Genomic DNA, 18,047 nt, shown 5'->3' on the forward strand with positions numbered 1-18,047 from the left:
TAACGCGCTTGTAGTAATTACTAGTGTAATTACGTTTTTTGTACATGTTTTAAAATCAAAGAATTCGTGGTTTACAAGAAAAAAGCAGTTCAAAAATCAGGAAAGCACTAAAATCAACACCAAAGATCACCCACTCACTATCAATAACCGAGATCGAACTATACTGCTAGCAAACAGTATCACGCATACGATTTTATTAATGGTGTTGGATAAGAGTAATTGAAATAAAATTTTAGTCTATTTCGGGTGGTGCGGAGGAAGGGACGACGGGGGATGCTGGGCAGAGAAATAAAGCGGTTTGCCAAATATTTAAGGAAGAAATGAGAGGCAGCATTGGGAGAAGAGAAGAGAACCATTGAAGAAGGGGAATTCGAAGCGTCACGCTGAGCTTCGTGCAAGATCGATGGACGCGGGATGGAGATGCACCGGTAGTGAAGAGAGGAAAAAAAGCTTTCTCCATACAAAAATGCTTTTATCATCCGAAAGATTCCACTTGGGCGACAGTAAACTAAATTTAGAAAAAGTATATTTTTATACTTTTAAAATAAAATATATAAAGTTTTAGTATAAATGCATTTCAGCTTTACGATATGCATTTTATTTTCTTTAAAAGAGAAAATGATCCTTCATTTAACTGAGTTCACATAATAATCCGATTAGTTTATTGTTGAATGACTGTCTTGCGAAGAGACACATATAATGTTTAGCGAATAAAATTCATTAAATATGATTTTAGAGTTACTATCTTCAACTATTGAACCCAGGCGATACGCCGTAGGAGAACGTAAACTCGCTATTCATGTCAATTGCATGTCCTCCCTTTTGATGTTTATGCCGCTTCGTTTCGGGGATAAAGTCGTCTACATCTTCCGAAATCGATTCGTACCTTTTGCGACCCCTACCGACTTCAGCGTCCTCCGCAGCTCCCCCATCGTCCTCGACTTCGTGCGCCTGATACTGCAGGTACAGCGGATCGATGCGTTTGCCTGACTTCTTCAGCATGTACGGATCGAAGGGGAAGAACGTTTCCAGACAGTCCTCCGGTAGCTGGGTGTTGTTTTTGTACACCGTGGCCAGCTTACGGCGTGCATTGCGCTCCAGGATCGTGTGGCAGTACGCGAGTTGATACGCTCGCGTAATACCGGCAAATGCCGTGGCCACCGTGGGTAGGCAAACGCGCAGCGGATTCAGCTGGCACGTTACTATCGACGACAGCTGAAGTGATTGCAGGAACGTGAGGTTCTTTGCGTCCGAGGTAAGGTGCTTGCTGCGGAACGCCACCACGTAAAAGATGGCCTGGCACACGGAGTAGAAGACGAGATGTGCCTTCAGAGATTGATTGTACTGCATGGAGTCGCACCGTTGAATGTAGCTGTGCGCCCAGTGGGACATTTCGTGAAGCATCGATTTAAGATAGCTGCAAAACAAATCGCTTGTTAACAACAACAAATGACCCCCGCTCATATAACACTTACCTCAAGGGGACAAACTTTCCTCGGGCCAACATACTTGCTATGTAACCGACCGAGGCTTGTCGCACCACCGGCGACATGCTGGGATTGCTAACGTTCTTCCACAGGGAAGTGATGAAATGCTCTGCGTACGAAAGCTTGAAACTGCAGAAGTAAAACAGAAGGAACTGTACGTGGTCCGTGTTGTGAGTGGGCAGAACGTGAGACTCGAACTGGTTCAGCATGATCTTGAACAACCGATCCCCCTGTCCGCTCTCCTTCACCGTACGGTCGATGAAGTGAAACATGAGATCCATGAAGCAATCCAGCGTTTCCGCCACCGGATGGCGCATGGTGTCACTGTCCTCCTCGTCGCCAGTGTCGGCCATCTCGAACATCTCCTCGTCGGGATACTCGGCATCTTCGATTTCGCTGCGCGGAACGTTCACGTCTATTTGGAGCAGCTGGAAGAATACGATTTCCAGCAGCTCATCACAGTAGATCGACGCGTACTCCGTCATGTGCAGAACGTTATGAAGGTATCCCACTACCTCATAGGTTGGCTTCTTATGGTAGGGGAAACTCTTGCGAAGCTGCGTAAGCACCACGTCGAAGATCATCGGGATCACATTTTTCAGTCTTGTTATTAGATCGTGCACCGATGCCATCTGTCGCTGCTCTTCCTCGTTAGGTACACCATTCTTATACCGTTGTTTACTAGCTTCGCCTGGAATAAACAGTTTCAGCAGCTTCGTAACGGTCATCGTACAAAAGTTCTTCTGCACGATCGATAGTTCGATCACGAAATCCTTGTACGACTCGATGGACTGCTCCGATCGATCCAACCAGGGGGTGGAGAGGAGATGGTCGACCAAGTTACTGAAGTGGGATTTCAGGAGAGGGACACACTTTTTTGCTTCGGTGAACATTTCTTGGAATTGATTTTCCTACAAAAAAAGAAAGAAACAATTCATTCCCACACCGGTTACGCCACACCACGAAAGTGCTTACGTACATCAAAGTCTTCATCCTTCAGCTTCAGCAGCAGCTCATCGTACAGCACTAGCCGGTTGTTTTCCAAAACATCCTGCAACGCTGACTCGATCGACAGCACGGCAAAGCGCACTTTGTTGCGAACGACGGGGCTCTTTGAATCGGCAGACTGGGTTTTGAGAATCGATGAAATTCGTCGTTTATCGGTGATTGCAGACATCTTTGCATTTCTTCGTGGCACGGTATCTCGGGCGGAAGGAAGTTGTTGTTCTTTCAAGGTTAGGTATTTACGACGCAAAACCCGTGACTGACCGGAATCAAATCGCCGAAAACACTCGTCTACTACATTTGCAATCTACACTGGACGATGAAACAGTCGTACTTTGTGTTATCTATATTCAATAAACCAACTAATCTTCGAGTATTTCACAATTTTCCATGCACCGACAACGAAGACCGAAAAAGCACGTTGCAAACTTCGCAGAATAGCATATGCAGCTGTCAGTGTGACAATCTGTTGATTTAAAAAAAATGAATAGAAAATACGTCAAATATGACAAAACGATAAGTTCTTCTGTATGGTTTACATGGTCGCGTGGAAGACCATAGGTTATTTTCAGATAATTAGAAGATTCTGCAAAAATATAAGCTTATTCTTCAGTATTTAATGCTTAACACCATTCTATTTTATTCATTTTCCATCATTTAGTAATGTCGTACCAGCGCAAGGAGATACTGAACGTTTGAAACTGCACGTTCGAAGCATTCAAGGGTTATCAGAGTTTATTTTGTCGTAAAATCAAAACAATCTACTTTCATTCGCCAACAGAGATGTCGAGATTTAGCAGCGCACTGCAACTTACAGATTTGGACGATTTCATCACTCCATCACAGGTAAATAGTGGATATTTAACAATGGAGCAATAGTACCACCCTTTGATTTTCCTAACAGGAATGTATTAAACCGGTAAAAATTGAAACGACCAAGAGCAAAACTGGTGCAAAGATAACAATCCAAGACGATGGATCATATGTTCAGGAATCATCGGTATGTACAATGACTTCAACAACCCCATTTAGCGTTCAACGTTTTCACCTCAAGTTTTCTCCAACAGAGTGGAATACAAAAGCTGGAAAAGGTGGAAATCACCTTGGCTGACTGCTTGGCCTGTTCGGGATGTATCACCTCAGCCGAGGGCGTTCTGATTTCGCAACAAAGCCAGGAGGAACTGCTGCGCGTGATGAATGCGAATAATCTTGCCAAGCTGAACAACCAGCGAGATGAAATCAAGTTCGTTGTCTTTACTGTTTCGCAACAACCAATTCTGTCGCTCGCAAGAAAGTATAATCTAAACCCAGAAGACACGTTCGAGCATATCGCGGGTAAGATAAGACAATCGTCAATGAAATCTAGCATGATAAGCTATGTGATGTACTACTATGTGCGTTTAATCCCCTGTGGCAGGTTATTTCAAGAAGTTAGGAGCGGACATGGTTGTAGATACGAAAATAGCGGATGATTTGGCACTTATTGAAAGCCGTAATGAGTTTATCGAGCGGTACAACACCAACCGGAAGACGCTCCCCATGCTGGCCTCATCCTGTCCGGGGTGGGTCTGCTACGCCGAAAAGACCCATGGCAATTTCATTCTTCCGTACATCTCAACCACTCGATCACCACAACAAATAATGGGAATGTTGATTAAAAAGTATCTCGGTCAAAAAACGGGAACGGCCAGCGATCGGATCTACCATGTGACCGTAATGCCTTGCTACGACAAAAAGTTGGAAGCTTCGCGGGAGGATTTCTTCAGCGAAGTGGAAAATAGTCGCGACGTGGATTGCGTTATAACGTCTAGTGAGTATAATAATTTCTACTTTTCTTTGTGGCATATAATAATCTGTTAAATCACTTTCCAGTTGAAATCGAACAAATGCTTGACAGTCTCGGCCTTCAAACACTCCAGCTGGTGGACAAATCTCCCATCGACTGGCCATGGCCAACCGCCCGACCGGCCACCTTCGTGTGGGGCCACGAAACGTCCGGTTCCGGGGGATACAGTGAGCACATCTTCAAGTACGCCGCTCGGAAGCTGTTCAACATTCATCTGGATGCGGTACAGTTTAAACCCTTGCGCAACAACGACATGCGGGAAGCGGTGCTGGAGCATAATGGCGAGGTGCTGCTCCGGTTTGCCGTTGCCAACGGGTTCCGAAACATTCAGAACATGGTACAGAAGCTGAAGCGCGGGAAAAGCACCTACGATTATGTGGAGATAATGGCCTGTCCTTCCGGCTGCCTGAACGGTGGTGCACAAATTCGCCCAGAGGAGGGAAAAAACGCACGCGAACTTACGGCCGAGCTGGAGTTCATGTACCGTTCGTTGCCACAGTCCAATCCGGAGAACGAGAGCGTCGAGAATCTGTATACTACCTTCTTCGACAACGATGGGGACTTGAACAAGCGCAAGACTTTGCTACACACCAGCTATCATCAGATTGAAAAAATCAACACAGCATTGAACATTAAATGGTAGGGAAGCACAAGACGCGATCGAGCGACGCTTATGTATGTTGTTATTATCGTATGGTAAAGGACACCGAAGTTCCGTGGGAAGAAGGTGTAAAAAAAAGACGAATAAACAAAACAACCGCCTCCGTTAGCGGTCCCAAGTAGCTAGACTACGAAGAAAGTCAAAACAAGCATAAACCGGTTTGGAATCTCGAGACTGGACCAATCGATGCATTTATGGAAGTGGTTGCGGTCGGCGATGCCGCCATTCTATATGCACGCAATCCGAACACACCCCACCGAACGAACACGATCCGCAAGAAACACGTTTAGTCTCGGAATCCTGGCACAAGGTTGTGTGCCTCCTGGTCTTGACATTCGACCACCATTCGGGCCGGCCTCCAAAGGCAAATAGTTACAGGTAGTCGTTGACTGGTCTGGTATTCATGTCGTCGGCGGTTTGTCGTCATTATGGAACCAGATCCAGGCGGCCCAGAACGTCACTGTCGGTGCATCCACAATGGAACTGCATCGGCCTCGGGTGCAACAGTGCAAGTGGGATGGAAAAAAATATACAAGTATTATAAATATTAATTAATACACGCGATGGGATGGGTGGCGGGTAGACGCGAACATTAAAAAAAAGGGAACATAAAAACCTGCTTGCCAGAGGTCTATGACATTTGCTCAAACAGAACGAGATTCGATTGTTTTTGCGCTTCGCTGAACATGAACGATGGTGATCGAATTTTGACTCTCTTGCGTTCGGCGATATTGATTTTGGCAAATGTACAAACAGGTTCTTGGTTGTTATTTGAGGAACGGGGAAAAAACCACACAATCTCCACGCAAATATTGCGTTTGACATTCACAGGATTTGTATTTTGTTGCACACAAATCCGGGCGTTACAAAGATACAACATGGATGGTTGAAAGTGTACCTTGAAGAGCAGTTTAAATAATCCACCGTCTCATGGGTCAGGTAAGTGCTTTCCAGTTGAATAACAAATGATGTCCAGAAAACTGAAAGAACTACATAAATATATTGTACATAACTTTACCAATTATTTTAACTTTCTACAGATAAACACCTGGCGTCTCCATAAGAGGAACATATCGAAGTAAAAACTTTAAATTTTAAAAAATGGTGCGTTCAAATTAAATCAAATAAATTATAAGAGATCGTAATATAGTTTCCTCTGAAAATATTCTGAAATAAGAGTCAATGAACCTTAGTAAGCGTTTTTTGTTCGATACGATCCACCCATATCTGACCGTATTTCACTGTAATTTGATCAGGCTCATTAATTCGGCAATATGTCCTACAGCGAATAAGCTTACGATTTTTTGTCGCCCCCCTCATCCAATCGATGTCGTAAAACGGTCGATGAGCCAAAAAACAACAAGACACGGGATTACTAACCACGTATGAACCATATGGGATTCTGCGCACACTTTCACGAGCAGATGAATGTTCCGAAAAGAATCCTTATTTGCATAAGGCAGATTAAGCTGTTTTCGATCCCGGCCATCTCGCCTTCGCAATGGACCGTTGGAAAGCAACGGTAAATTCGTCGCAAAAGAATGTTTTCCCCCCAATTCGCGCAATATCGGCTGTAGAATGTCGCCGGTGTACGTTTACTGGATGCTGTGGAGACACAGGGGGGAACCACGAAATCGAATCGTTCCGCCGCGTCCACCTACGCCGCGGCTGGATACGATGGAACCCGCGTCCAGAACCTGTTCTGGGGACCAGCTTTTCGAGCTCAATTTTGCGGCTCCGCCACCGGGCCCGGGAGTTGGCAATTTATCGGACAACATTGAATGCCATATGTATCGTGACTACCTGTAGGAAGAACTTGGTAGAAATCGTGCCCGAAGGATTCTTCCTCCCGTTTTCGTTCTGCTGTGCGGTAATATGGCGTGAAGATCAAGGGCGACCAACAGCCTTTCTAAGGGGGATTGGAATACCGGTTCGATCGGTTCCAGGCAGCATGCAACTGGAGCACTTTAATACGCGATCTGCCGAGATACGGTCCGTAGAAGAACCGGGCTGCCTGGATGCCCGTGCAGATGGACGGCTTGGTGGGCCTCCTGCAAGGGACGATGTAGAGTTATTACCTTTGGCGCGAGTTGTAGGAATCGCAGCCGCATTGGTTTGGCACTCCGGTACTAGGAACTTTGTACAATCCTTGACTAGCCGGCGATGCGTGTGTGGACTTCCAATGGTTCGCACGATTGATCGTAGATCGTACGCGCGTTTCTGGTCCAATGCCATGCAACGGACAGCTGCACGTGGATCTAATATCTTCTGCCCGTGGTTGATATTCTAGACGATGTTTTGTGCATACAAGATGACCGATATATGGAAAAAGCTATTTGTCGCTAGCTCAAGGAGAGAGCGAAGATTGACTTCCGAGCCGATTAGCATGTTGTAGGTCTGCAAGAGGTTTTTGTCGAATGATATAAAATAAGGAAATTAGTCATAGGCAAAGGATGAACGCGAACGAGTGTCATTGACCCAAGCAACACGATCACACACGATCGGTATAAGTTCACGCTCGTATGAAATCACCACGCCTTGCCTCCTTGGTGGATAGGGTGCGAGGATCTGCGATACTTCTTTATTTTTTCAAATCAAACTCCCAATCGACTAAAACAAAAAAGGGGGTAAGAAACAGTGAGAATACCATTTTGTCACAGAACAAGTTTGATCGGCCGGGTTCCGCCCGGTCTGCTCGTCCGTGCCGTCCATCGCAGTGTCCAGTATCGAAGGTATAAAAGAAGGAGTTCGGGATGAATAAGAATTAGTCGGTTCGTTGGCGTCTTCCCCGTCGGTACGGTCGGTGTAAAGGATTGTGATCGCATGTGCAAGTACCATCTCCCCCAAGGTGGAAAAAGAGTGTTCAAAGTGTGGTGAACCCGGTGCATATAAAAAGGTGCGTTTGAAGTTTATGGTCCCGATGCATTCGAGGGACGGTGCCAATATTCATGTGAAAATTATCTTCTTTTGTGCGTTCTGGATAAACCCCCCTGGATCTAGTACGATCGTACAGTGAAGTGTCGGTTTTGAATTGTGCCAACGTGTGAGAAACGTTTACCACCTCATCGAGTGCATGAAGGGCAGAAGGTGCCGCGGAGAAATTTATATTCATACAACATAATGCAAAAAGCGGCTCATACCAGCGAAACATTGCCGTTACAAGCTATGATTAGGGAATGGTTCATGAGTGAAACGGAACGAAAGACCACCAACCAACCGGTCAGTAGTGGGCAAACCGTTCGTGCCGCAACTTCGCCGATAGAATTTGCCCGGAGAAACTGGGAACAAATTGAACACGCTTCAAAAGTGTCTTGAATTATTTGAAATTCGTTCGTTGTGAATCTTTTTCGCTTGTTTTGTGAATATATTATAGTACGTGTACGGATCGCAATCGGAAGAATCGCACCTACGAAAATAGCGTTGACAATGAAGCACGAAACCGTTATGCCACTGCCCAAGTGACCTCAATATTCGATGAGGACAGAGAACTGTGAACGAAAGGAGTAATTTTATGCAACGGTTTTTTGAACTTGTGAAAAAATTTCCAGCCATTTGAAATTTGTCTTTAAGAAACCAAGGCTCTACAGTCTCTTCACATAAATCAAACAGATTTTAGATTCAGCAAAAAATCCTTAGTCAAGATCAACAAATTAATAAAGAATATTCAAATAAGTGCAATCACTTAACAATATCGTTGCGATTTAAACTATTCAAATGTGAAGTGAATACGTTTGAATTAAATTCGTGGATTATGTGTTGAATGTTGGTAATATTTTAACCACATCTTCTACAAAACTGACGAAGGGTGTTCAATGGATCGAAAATATATTTTGTAAACTACTTTTTTAAACCTTATTTTAGGATGAAGTCTTCGTCCGTGAAATGTGTTAAAAGTTAATCATTTGTAGCATTTTTTGAAAGGAAGGTCAAAATAAAACTGGCTTCAAAAACAACGTGCCTTAACAAGAAGGAGCATTTAAAAAATTGCAAATACGTTGGTGATACGTGTGTACTTGCCGAAGTAATAATTTGGTTGCAACCTTGATCGCCTCGAAAAACAAGCATACACGCCCCTCGAACTCCCTTATTTATTTGATCGCAGGCAGTACGAGGTCGGAATCGGTAATCATACTAACCTCTAACAGGGCCAAATCTAACTGCTTTGCTTACGCGAACATCACAGCCTTGTGAAGGTGGACGGGCAAGAATGGTTACTGGCTTCGATCGCTCGAACGGGGATTACCGAGAAGATCTATCGCCAGAGAATCATGTTCCGCGGTGAAGTATTTTTTTTCTGAATGAACACTCGACGAGATGCTGTTAAGGAGACGGAACGCCTTCATCTCAGCACGATCACCTCGCCCACCCAGCGGGTGCCCCATTCGTTCGGCTGACCCCACGTAAATGGAGGCCTTTGCTCCCCTAGCGGTACCGTGTGTAACCGTGGACTTGAATCATAGCATTCGTAGTAGTTTCTTATGTTTCCGCTGGTTCTTTTGCTCTCCACGAGATGTTTTGAAGTTGAATGGGCACGCGCCCCCCATGCGACGGGGAGAATGGGAACTGGTTTCTGCCGGTGACGGCAATTATCGCTTTCAGCTCCGCAGGCCTGGGTAGGCCAATGACATAGACCTTGAAACGGTTTCTGTTGGTCCCACTTCCCGCATTTTCCCTCGTTCTCGTGGTTCTAGACGTTGCATCAAAACGTTACCGACCGAGCGCCGGTAGGTCAGGGCACGACCTATTTTTTGAGGAACCAGCAGACGGCGGCACGTTGACGGATTTAGGTTTCGTTTAATTTCGCGCTCAACAAACTGACTGCGTCGCTATGGCAATGGCGATGGCTCGGGTGCGGTTGCTTGATTCGATTGTAACCGCGTTTTCCTTTTTCGTTGTCTCCTCATTTAGATTCAATGCTTCGTTGAAGTGAAAGCTTAAGAATGAGTCTGATGCCGTATAGAGCGGTAGGTATCGTCGCATACGTGATCCCCGGCCGGCCGTGAATGCACACTTGGTCATGCAGTTTTGACGTTGCACTCTCTGTTACAGCTGGCCATTGTCGGCGTGTGGTTGGCGGTGGCGGTGGCACACATAAGAATTGAACGACCGGAACCGACCAGCTTCGTCCGTAGCAGCGTGGAACAGGTACCGCCGCATGGGTTCGAGAAGCAGGTGGCGGCAGATTCGGCAAGCAATGACTACGGCAGTGAATCGCTGCCATTACGCAGCGCCGTCGAAAGTGTCCCGGCGAGTCTGTAAGAAACGCTTTGTTCTTAGTACAATGTATGTCGGTATGCTAATTCTTTCCCTATTCTTTCGGTGATTCCTCCTCCCTCTCAGTGTTGATGGACGTCTTCCGCTACGAGATTCTGTTGAGTTTCGCATCCTGGACATGGATGATGCCATTGAGGACACCGTCAGCAAGGTGAAAACCGTCGTCAGCAAGCAGCAGTTAAAGTTATCCTCCACCTCGAAGAAGGATGTGGAAAATTTTCGTGGCTACACCACGCAGGATAAATATGCGGCCTACGTGTTGCCATCCCGACCAGCCGCAGGACCCATGCCGTATCGTACCGGTTCCCCCTACCAGCAGCTGCTGAGCAGTAAGGATGTCACCATGGTTCCGAACGTCTTCAAGCAGCTCTCACCGTATCGTCAAAGTGACGACAGCGAGTACAAAGTGATCTGCCACATGACCAATTGGGGATTTTATCGTAAGGGTGACGCACAGTTCGTCCCGGAACATCTGGATCCGAGTCTTTGCACGCATATCATCTACTCGTTCGCCACGTTGGATCCCGCCACACTGACGATGAAGGAGTTCGACAGTTGGGCCGATTTGGATAACAGTAAGTCGTTTACATAAACTTCCACATTCTTGGTTCATCAACTCCACTTCTCCGTCCCCAGATATGTACTACCGGACGACATCAACCGCTGGTGAAGTGCCCGTTTTACTCGGAATGGGTGGTTGGACCGATTCTGTAGGCAATAAGTACTCGGACATGGTCAGATCAGCGACAAATAGGAGAAATTTCATCACCAACGCCATCACATTCCTCAAAAGGCATGGCTTCTCCGGGTTGCACATGGACTGGAACTACCCGGTCTGCTGGCAGAGTGATTGCTCCAAAGGATCGGACAGTGATCGATCAAACTTTAGCAAACTGATGCAAGAGCTTCGACAAGCTTTCGACGCGGAAAACCTTCTGCTGAGTACGAGCATCTCCGGGTACAAAGAGGTCCTTACGGTAGCGTACGATATTGCGGAGCTGTCACGGTACGTCGATTTCATGACCATTATGACATATGATTATCACGGCTCCTGGGAAGAGCAAACGGGTCACGTCAGTCCACTGCATGGCAGTGCCACCGATAAGTACCCACAGTACAACACCGCGTACGCCATGGAACTGTTGGTTAAGATGGGTGCCGATAAGAAGAAGCTTATCGTCGGTGTGCCGTTCTATGGACAAACGTTTACGCTGGCCCAATCTGCCCGAGCGACACCCGGCGAGGGAAGTCCTGCCATAGGGCCGGGCACTGCCGGGGACGATACCAGGCAGCCGGGAATGCTGGCTTACTATGAAATATGTCAACGTGTTCGCAAGCAGAAGTGGAACGTTGGACGGGATTCGTCGATGAAGTCTGGCCCATATGCAACCAGTGGTGATCAGTGGGTTGGATACGATGACCCCGTGTCGGTCACGTTTAAGGCGCAGTACGTGAAGAAGTCCGGGTTTGGAGGAATGTCCGCGTGGACGGTCGATTTGGATGATTATAAGAATCGCTGTTGCGAAGAGAGCTTCCCCGTGTTGCGAGCGATAAACCGAGGTCTGGGAAGGTTGGCTACACCACCGCCCTCGGCAATGGACTGTACCCGACCGTCTCAACCAGTTACACCGAAGCCGGCCGAAATGACGTTTAGTCCGGACAGTGGCATTCCGAGTACAACTTCTACTCCGGCTCATTCACACACAACCTGGCCATCATGGAACCCGGATCAAACTTCCACGACACGAAGAACCACGACTCCCACAACAACGACAACTCCAACGACTACAACGACCACTACCACTTCGACAACAACTACTCCTAGGACCACCAGGAGGACTACTCCTTCAACGACAACGACGACATACAGTCCACCAGCGACAACGGCAATCCCCGTACCCGGGTTAATTATGCCCGAGCTTAGCAACGCCGAAAGCTGCGAACCGAATCAATACAAGGCGCATCCGACGAACTGTAATTCCTACTATCGTTGCGTTCTGTCCGAGTTCAAGCAACAGTTCTGCGCCGGAGGATTACACTGGAATAATGCAGCGAAACTGTGTGATTGGCCCTCATCTGCCAAATGCGAAATGGACATGGGTACATCACCCGAAGATGAGGAACCATACACCACTACGACCACGACTACAACAGCACGTCCCACAAGGACGAGACGCACCACAACGACCACTACGGAGTCCACCACTCAAGAGGCCACCACATCGCGTCCTCCTCGGCGAACAACTGCTCCTCCTGCTCAAGCACCCAACCAGCCGAAGCCGACACGCCCTGCGAAGAAACCGGTGACGACCACCAAGAAACCTGCCGGCCGTCCTACGGAGAAGTGCAACAACGGAGAGTACTATCCGCACAAGAACTGCGACAGTTTCTACATTTGCGTCAACGATAAGAAAATCGCCCAACAGTGCGGACCAGGGCTGTACTGGAGTCAGGAAGAGAAGAACTGCGACTGGGAGGACAATGTAAATTGTGTCAGTAACGAGCAGTACTTTAGACTGCTGACGACCTTTGGCGCTCTGAAGGCCCTGTCGGAGGACGATCCTTGCGATGGAAATTCGCATGTTCCGTATCCGGGCGATTGCAATCAGTATCTCGTGTGCAACTGGGGCCGTTTGGAGGCAGCAAGCTGTGCGGATGGTCTCCACTGGAACCAACAGCTGCAGATCTGCGATTGGCCGGCCGGTGCAAAGTGTTCCCAGCAGGGTGGAGTCCCCGAGAGCACGGAGAACATTTCCGATGAGAACAATTCGTGGCAGAACTCGAACCAGGACATCGACGGTCCACAGTATGTCGTATCGACGACGGAAAAGCGAACCACCACCACAAGGACAACTACGCCCGCTCCGGTTTCCACTCCTCCACCGGTGCTGGAACCACTGTCCGGGTACTACAAGATGGTGTGCTACTTCACCAACTGGGCCTGGTACCGGAAGGGCTACGGGAAGTACACACCCGATCACATCCGAACCGACCTCTGCACACACATCGTGTACGGATTTGCTGTACTGGACTACAGCTCGCTAACGATCAAGACGCACGACTCTTGGGCGGACATTGACAACAAGTTCTACACCCGAGTGGTCGCGGCGAAGGAGAAGGGCGTAAAGGTGACGCTCGCCATCGGTGGATGGAACGATTCTATGGGAGATAAGTACAGTCGACTGGTGCGAAGTGCTTCCGCGCGGGCAAAGTTTGTCGAGCACGTGATCGGCTTCCTGGAGAAGTACGGCTTCGATGGGTTGGATCTCGATTGGGAGTACCCGGTGTGCTGGCAGGTGGACTGCAAGAAAGGATTTGCCGATGAAAAGGAAGGTTTTACGGCGCTGGTGAGGGAGCTCTCGGAAGCGTTTAAACCACGTGGCTGGCTACTGTCGGCGGCGGTTTCGCCGAGTAAAACGGTTATCGATGCCGGGTACGATGTGGCACCATTGGCAAAGTACTTCGACTGGATTGCGGTCATGACGTACGATTTCCACGGCCAGTGGGACAAACAAACCGGTCACGTTGCGCCATTGTATTACCATCCGGATGATGAAATTGATTTCTTCAATGCGGTAATTTCCTTTCCTTGAAGAATTTTTCTATATTGTCCGCCTACTGAGTTTTTCATATCTCCCTTACGCAGAACTATTCCATCAACTATTGGATTGAAAAGGGAGCACCATCGAGAAAGTTGGTCATGGGTATGCCACTGTATGGGCAATCATTCCAGTTGGCTGACATGAAGAAAAATGGTCTAAACGCCAAGGCACCGGGAGCGGGGCAAGCGGGAGAATTTACCAAAGCGGCCGGATTTTTGTCCTATTATGAGGTAAAATTATTACAACGCAAACCATCACATGTTCCATTTACAACCAATGTTGTTCTCCTTCTATTGTAGATCTGTGATCGTATACAGAACAAAGGCTGGACAGTGGTACAGGACGAGCTGCAACGGATGGGTCCGTACGCGTACAAGGGCAATCAGTGGGTTTCCTTCGACGACAAGGAGTCACTGCTAAGAAAGGTACAGTTCATACGAGCGATGGACCTGGGAGGAGGTATGGTTTGGGCACTCGATTTGGACGATTTCAAAGATCGTTGCGGACAAGGCAGTCATCCTCTGCTGACGGCAATTCGAGAAGGTCTGCGGGATGCACCTAGCGGAGCTGAAGTGTTACGTGAGTAGGAAGCGAACATAAACATTTTAGAACAAGGTGACAACGTCATTTTTCTTCTTTGCATTGCAGCTTCTATTGTGGCCGAATCGGGTGTGGAGGAAAGTAACGAGCGACCAAATGAATCAGGCAACGGAAACTTGTCCCCAGAAAAGCAACAACCTGGCATCGGCGATAGTACGGAGGAGGAAGAAAACGAGGTCGATTCCGACGAGTACAAAGTCGTCTGTTATTTCACCAACTGGGCCTGGTACAGGCAGGGTAATGGAAAGTATCTGCCGGAAGATATCGACCCGGAACTGTGCACGCACATCGTGTACGGGTTTGCAGTGCTCGATCGGGAAGCGCTAACGATTAAACCGCATGACTCGTGGGCCGACATCGACAATCGGTTCTACGAGCGTGTGGTGGAGCTGAAGAAGAAGGGCAAGAAGGTGACTGTCGCCATCGGTGGGTGGAATGATTCGGCCGGCGATAAGTACAGCCGGTTGGTTCGGAGCGAGCAGGCAAGGAAACGTTTCATCGAAAATGTGATGAAGTTCATCGCAAAGTACAACTTCGACGGTTTGGACCTCGACTGGGAGTATCCGGTGTGCTGGCAGGTGGACTGTACCAAGGGTTACGCGGACGAAAAGGAAGGATTCGCCAGTTTGGTGGTCGAACTGGCGGACGCTTTCAAACCGTTCGGGTATTTGCTTTCGTCGGCCGTATCGCCGAGTAAGAAGGTGATCGACGCTGGGTACGATGTGCGCACGCTTTCGGATTACATGGACTGGATCGCCGTTATGACGTACGACTATCATGGCCAGTGGGACAAGAAGACGGGCCATGTTGCTCCCATGTACGAACATCCGGATGATTCCGATAAAACGTTCAACGCAAACTTCACGATCCACTATTGGATTGAGCAGGGTGCGGACCCTCGGAAGCTCGTCATGGGAATGCCAATGTACGGGCAATCGTTTTCGCTTGCGGACAACAACAATAACGATTTGAATGCTATGACTTACGGTGGAGGTGAAGCTGGCGATCAAACGAGAGCGAGAGGATTTTTATCATACTATGAGGTAGGAGAAACATTTCCCATAACGCATTACTTTAAATGTACTGAGAATTATCTTCTTTTCTGTATAGATTTGTTCCAACATCTTGAACAAAAACTGGCAAGTTGTACGCGACCGCAAGGGACGCATGGGACCGTACGCCTACAAAGGAGATCAGTGGGTTTCATTCGACGATCAGTTCATGATTCGCCACAAGAGTGAGTTCGTGAAGGCGATGGGTCTCGGTGGCGCCATGATCTGGGCGTTGGATCTGGACGACTTCCGGAACACATGCGGATGTGAGGAATATCCTTTGCTGCGCACGATCAACCGTGTACTGCGAAACTATCCCGGACCGGGCCCGAAATGCATATTGGGATCGGGAAAGCCAAACGAACCACCCAAGGAACGTCCCACTACCGCCATGACTACGACCACGAGACGTACAACACCAAGAACCACGACGACGACGACGACGACGACGACGACGACGACGACGACAACTACCACACCAGCACCCACCACGACTACAAGAAGAACCACCGCACGTAGGACGACTCGTCCTACCACGACCGCTAGACCCACAACTCCTTACATTGATGACAATGATTCTGATCAATCGAAGGGTGTTTGTGACGGTCGGTTGTTTGTGCCACATGAATCCGATTGCTCCAAGTACTACATTTGCCAGCATGGACAACGCTACGAGCAAAAGTAAGTGATAAAATTAAATAATGCTTCAAAAGAATACCAAATGAATCTCCATTGTCTTCGTAGATGTCCACCAAACACGCTTTGGAACGATGGCTACTGTGATTGGGCGGAAAATTCGAAATGTAAAAACAAACAACGTCCGGTATCGTCGGCCTCTGCAACGACGGAAAGCATTCCGTCCACCAGCCGTCCCGGTACGACCACCCGCCGATCTGCCACCAGGCCTTCAAGCACCGCTGAGCCATCAACGACCGTTGCAACCACCACGTCGAGACCTTCCCGTCCTCCTTCGACCACGGTCAGTTCCGGAAACGATGACTACAAAGTAGTATGCTACTTTACCAATTGGGCCTGGTACCGGCAGGGCGATGGAAAGTACACGCCGGACGATATCGACAGCACCTTATGTACGCACATCGTGTACGGCTTTGCGGTGCTGGATCGCGAAAGTTTGACCATTAAAACGCACGACTCTTGGGCGGACATAGATAACCGATTCTACGAGCGGGTGGTGGAGCAGAAGCGCAAGGGAGCAAAGGTGACGCTTGCGTTGGGCGGGTGGAATGATTCGCTCGGCGATAAGTACAGCAAGTTGGTCCGGGATCCCTCAGCTAGGGCGAGGTTTGTTAAGCATGCCGTCGAGTTTATTGAAAAGTACGACTTTGATGGACTTGACCTTGATTGGGAGTATCCGGTGTGCTGGCAAGTGGATTGCCAAAAGGGCTATCCGGATGAAAAGGAAGGCTTTGCACTATTGGTCCAAGAACTGGCGGTTGAGTTCCGACCACGTGGCTGGCTTCTATCGGCTGCCGTGTCGCCAAGTAAGATGGTGATCGATGCCGGTTACGATGTGCCAGTGTTGGCAGAATACTTTGACTGGATCGCCGTGATGACGTACGATTTCCACGGCAACTGGGACAAACAGACCGGTCACGTGGCCCCTCTGTACTACTACCCGGGCGATACGTACGATTACTTCAACGCCAACTATACCATCCACTACTGGATCGAAAAGGGTGCACCGTCGCGAAAGCTGGTCATGGGCATGCCACTCTACGGACAATCGTTCTCACTGGCCGACGCGCGTCGAAACGGATTGAACGAAAAGTCATACGGTCCGGGTGAGGCCGGAGAGTTTACCCGTGCGGGCGGATTCTTGTCGTTCTACGAAATTTGCGAAAAGGTCAACCGACACGGATGGTCGGTTAAACGGGATCCGGAGGGTAGGATTGGCCCGTACGCGTACAATGGAAACCAATGGGTTTCGTACGACGATGTGGATGAAATCAAACGAAAATCTCAGTTTGTTAAAGAAATGAACCTGGGTGGAGGAATGGCGTGGGCGTTAGATCTGGACGATTTCCGAGGACGTTGTGGCTGCGGAGCGCATCCTTTGCTGCGTACTATGAATTTGGAGCTGGGCCGTATCAACACTCAGCCTCCGGAAAATTGTACCTAATTACGATAGCTCGGAGCTCTTGTACGATTTGTGTCATATTAATAAAAACTACTAGTTAATAAACCATTGTCGAGCTTGTGGACTTTTTACGATGACCGGTTGTATAATTCAACATTGCGGTTAGTTTGTTTAGTAATCAATGAAATACTTACATAGCAGCAGTTTTAATTTGTTTGATGTGCTAGATTTGTCTACGGACAAATGTTGGTATCACTTATTTAAAAATTTAATTTGTTTGTCGAATAGATTTACCTGGTCTAACCTTGTGCAAAACACAACTCCGCTGTCAGTCAAATAGTGATGTAAGTTGTAGCTCCGAGAGGGAATAAAATCATTCCACTCCGATGAGGCACAAGTCCTTACATTATCTACAAGGTTCC

At 48.0% G+C, this 18,047-nt stretch overlaps 3 protein-coding genes across 3 annotated transcripts; 2 read left to right on the forward strand and 1 right to left on the reverse strand.

Moving 5' to 3' along the window:
- Positions 1 to 690: 690 nt before the first annotated feature.
- On the reverse strand, positions 691 to 2,915 carry LOC131284149 (RNA polymerase I-specific transcription initiation factor RRN3). Its single transcript, XM_058313007.1, has 3 exons — positions 2,467 to 2,915; positions 1,476 to 2,398; positions 691 to 1,417 (listed from the first exon to the last, which is right to left on the reverse strand). Exons 1-3 carry the CDS (start codon positions 2,662 to 2,664, stop codon positions 748 to 750), a joined length of 1,791 nt encoding a protein of 596 aa, XP_058168990.1. The 5' UTR covers positions 2,665 to 2,915; the 3' UTR covers positions 691 to 747.
- A 360-nt stretch (positions 2,916 to 3,275) lies between these two features.
- LOC131287034 (probable cytosolic Fe-S cluster assembly factor AGAP009023) lies at positions 3,276 to 5,137 on the forward strand. Its single transcript, XM_058316051.1, has 5 exons — positions 3,276 to 3,338; positions 3,397 to 3,492; positions 3,560 to 3,827; positions 3,910 to 4,302; positions 4,365 to 5,137. Exons 1-5 carry the CDS (start codon positions 3,276 to 3,278, stop codon positions 4,979 to 4,981), a joined length of 1,437 nt encoding a protein of 478 aa, XP_058172034.1. The 3' UTR covers positions 4,982 to 5,137.
- Positions 5,138 to 9,833: 4,696 nt separating this feature from the next.
- On the forward strand, positions 9,834 to 17,667 carry LOC131292971 (probable chitinase 10). Its single transcript, XM_058321051.1, is given in 10 exon segments — positions 9,834 to 9,925; positions 9,927 to 9,963; positions 10,049 to 10,254; positions 10,340 to 10,848; positions 10,910 to 13,848; positions 13,920 to 14,105; positions 14,175 to 14,454; positions 14,524 to 15,518; positions 15,586 to 16,208; positions 16,272 to 17,667. Coding segments are annotated over 10 exon segments (7,263 nt in total).
- Positions 17,668 to 18,047: the final 380 nt, after the last annotated feature.

This window comes from Anopheles ziemanni, chromosome 2 (genome assembly GCF_943734765.1).
Source record: "Anopheles ziemanni chromosome 2, idAnoZiCoDA_A2_x.2, whole genome shotgun sequence".
In the NCBI taxonomy this organism is placed as follows: Eukaryota; Metazoa; Arthropoda; class Insecta; order Diptera; family Culicidae; genus Anopheles; species Anopheles ziemanni.

Excerpts from the sequence above, each read along its gene's own strand:
- LOC131284149 (XM_058313007.1), bottom strand. The coding sequence starts at position 2,664 with ATGTCTGCAATCACCGATAAACGACGAATTTCATCGATTCTCAAAACC. Across the intron at positions 2,399-2,466 it reads TGAAGGATGAAGACTTTGAT|GAAAATCAATTCCAAGAAAT; the intron begins GTACGTAAGCAC and ends CTTTTTTTGTAG. Across the intron at positions 1,418-1,475 it reads GGAAAGTTTGTCCCCTTGAG|CTATCTTAAATCGATGCTTC; the intron begins GTAAGTGTTATA and ends TTTGTTTTGCAG.
- LOC131287034 (XM_058316051.1), top strand. The coding sequence starts at position 3,276 with ATGTCGAGATTTAGCAGCGCACTGCAACTTACAGATTTGGACGATTTC. Across the intron at positions 3,493-3,559 it reads CATATGTTCAGGAATCATCG|AGTGGAATACAAAAGCTGGA; the intron begins GTATGTACAATG and ends TTTCTCCAACAG. Across the intron at positions 3,828-3,909 it reads CACGTTCGAGCATATCGCGG|GTTATTTCAAGAAGTTAGGA; the intron begins GTAAGATAAGAC and ends CCCCTGTGGCAG.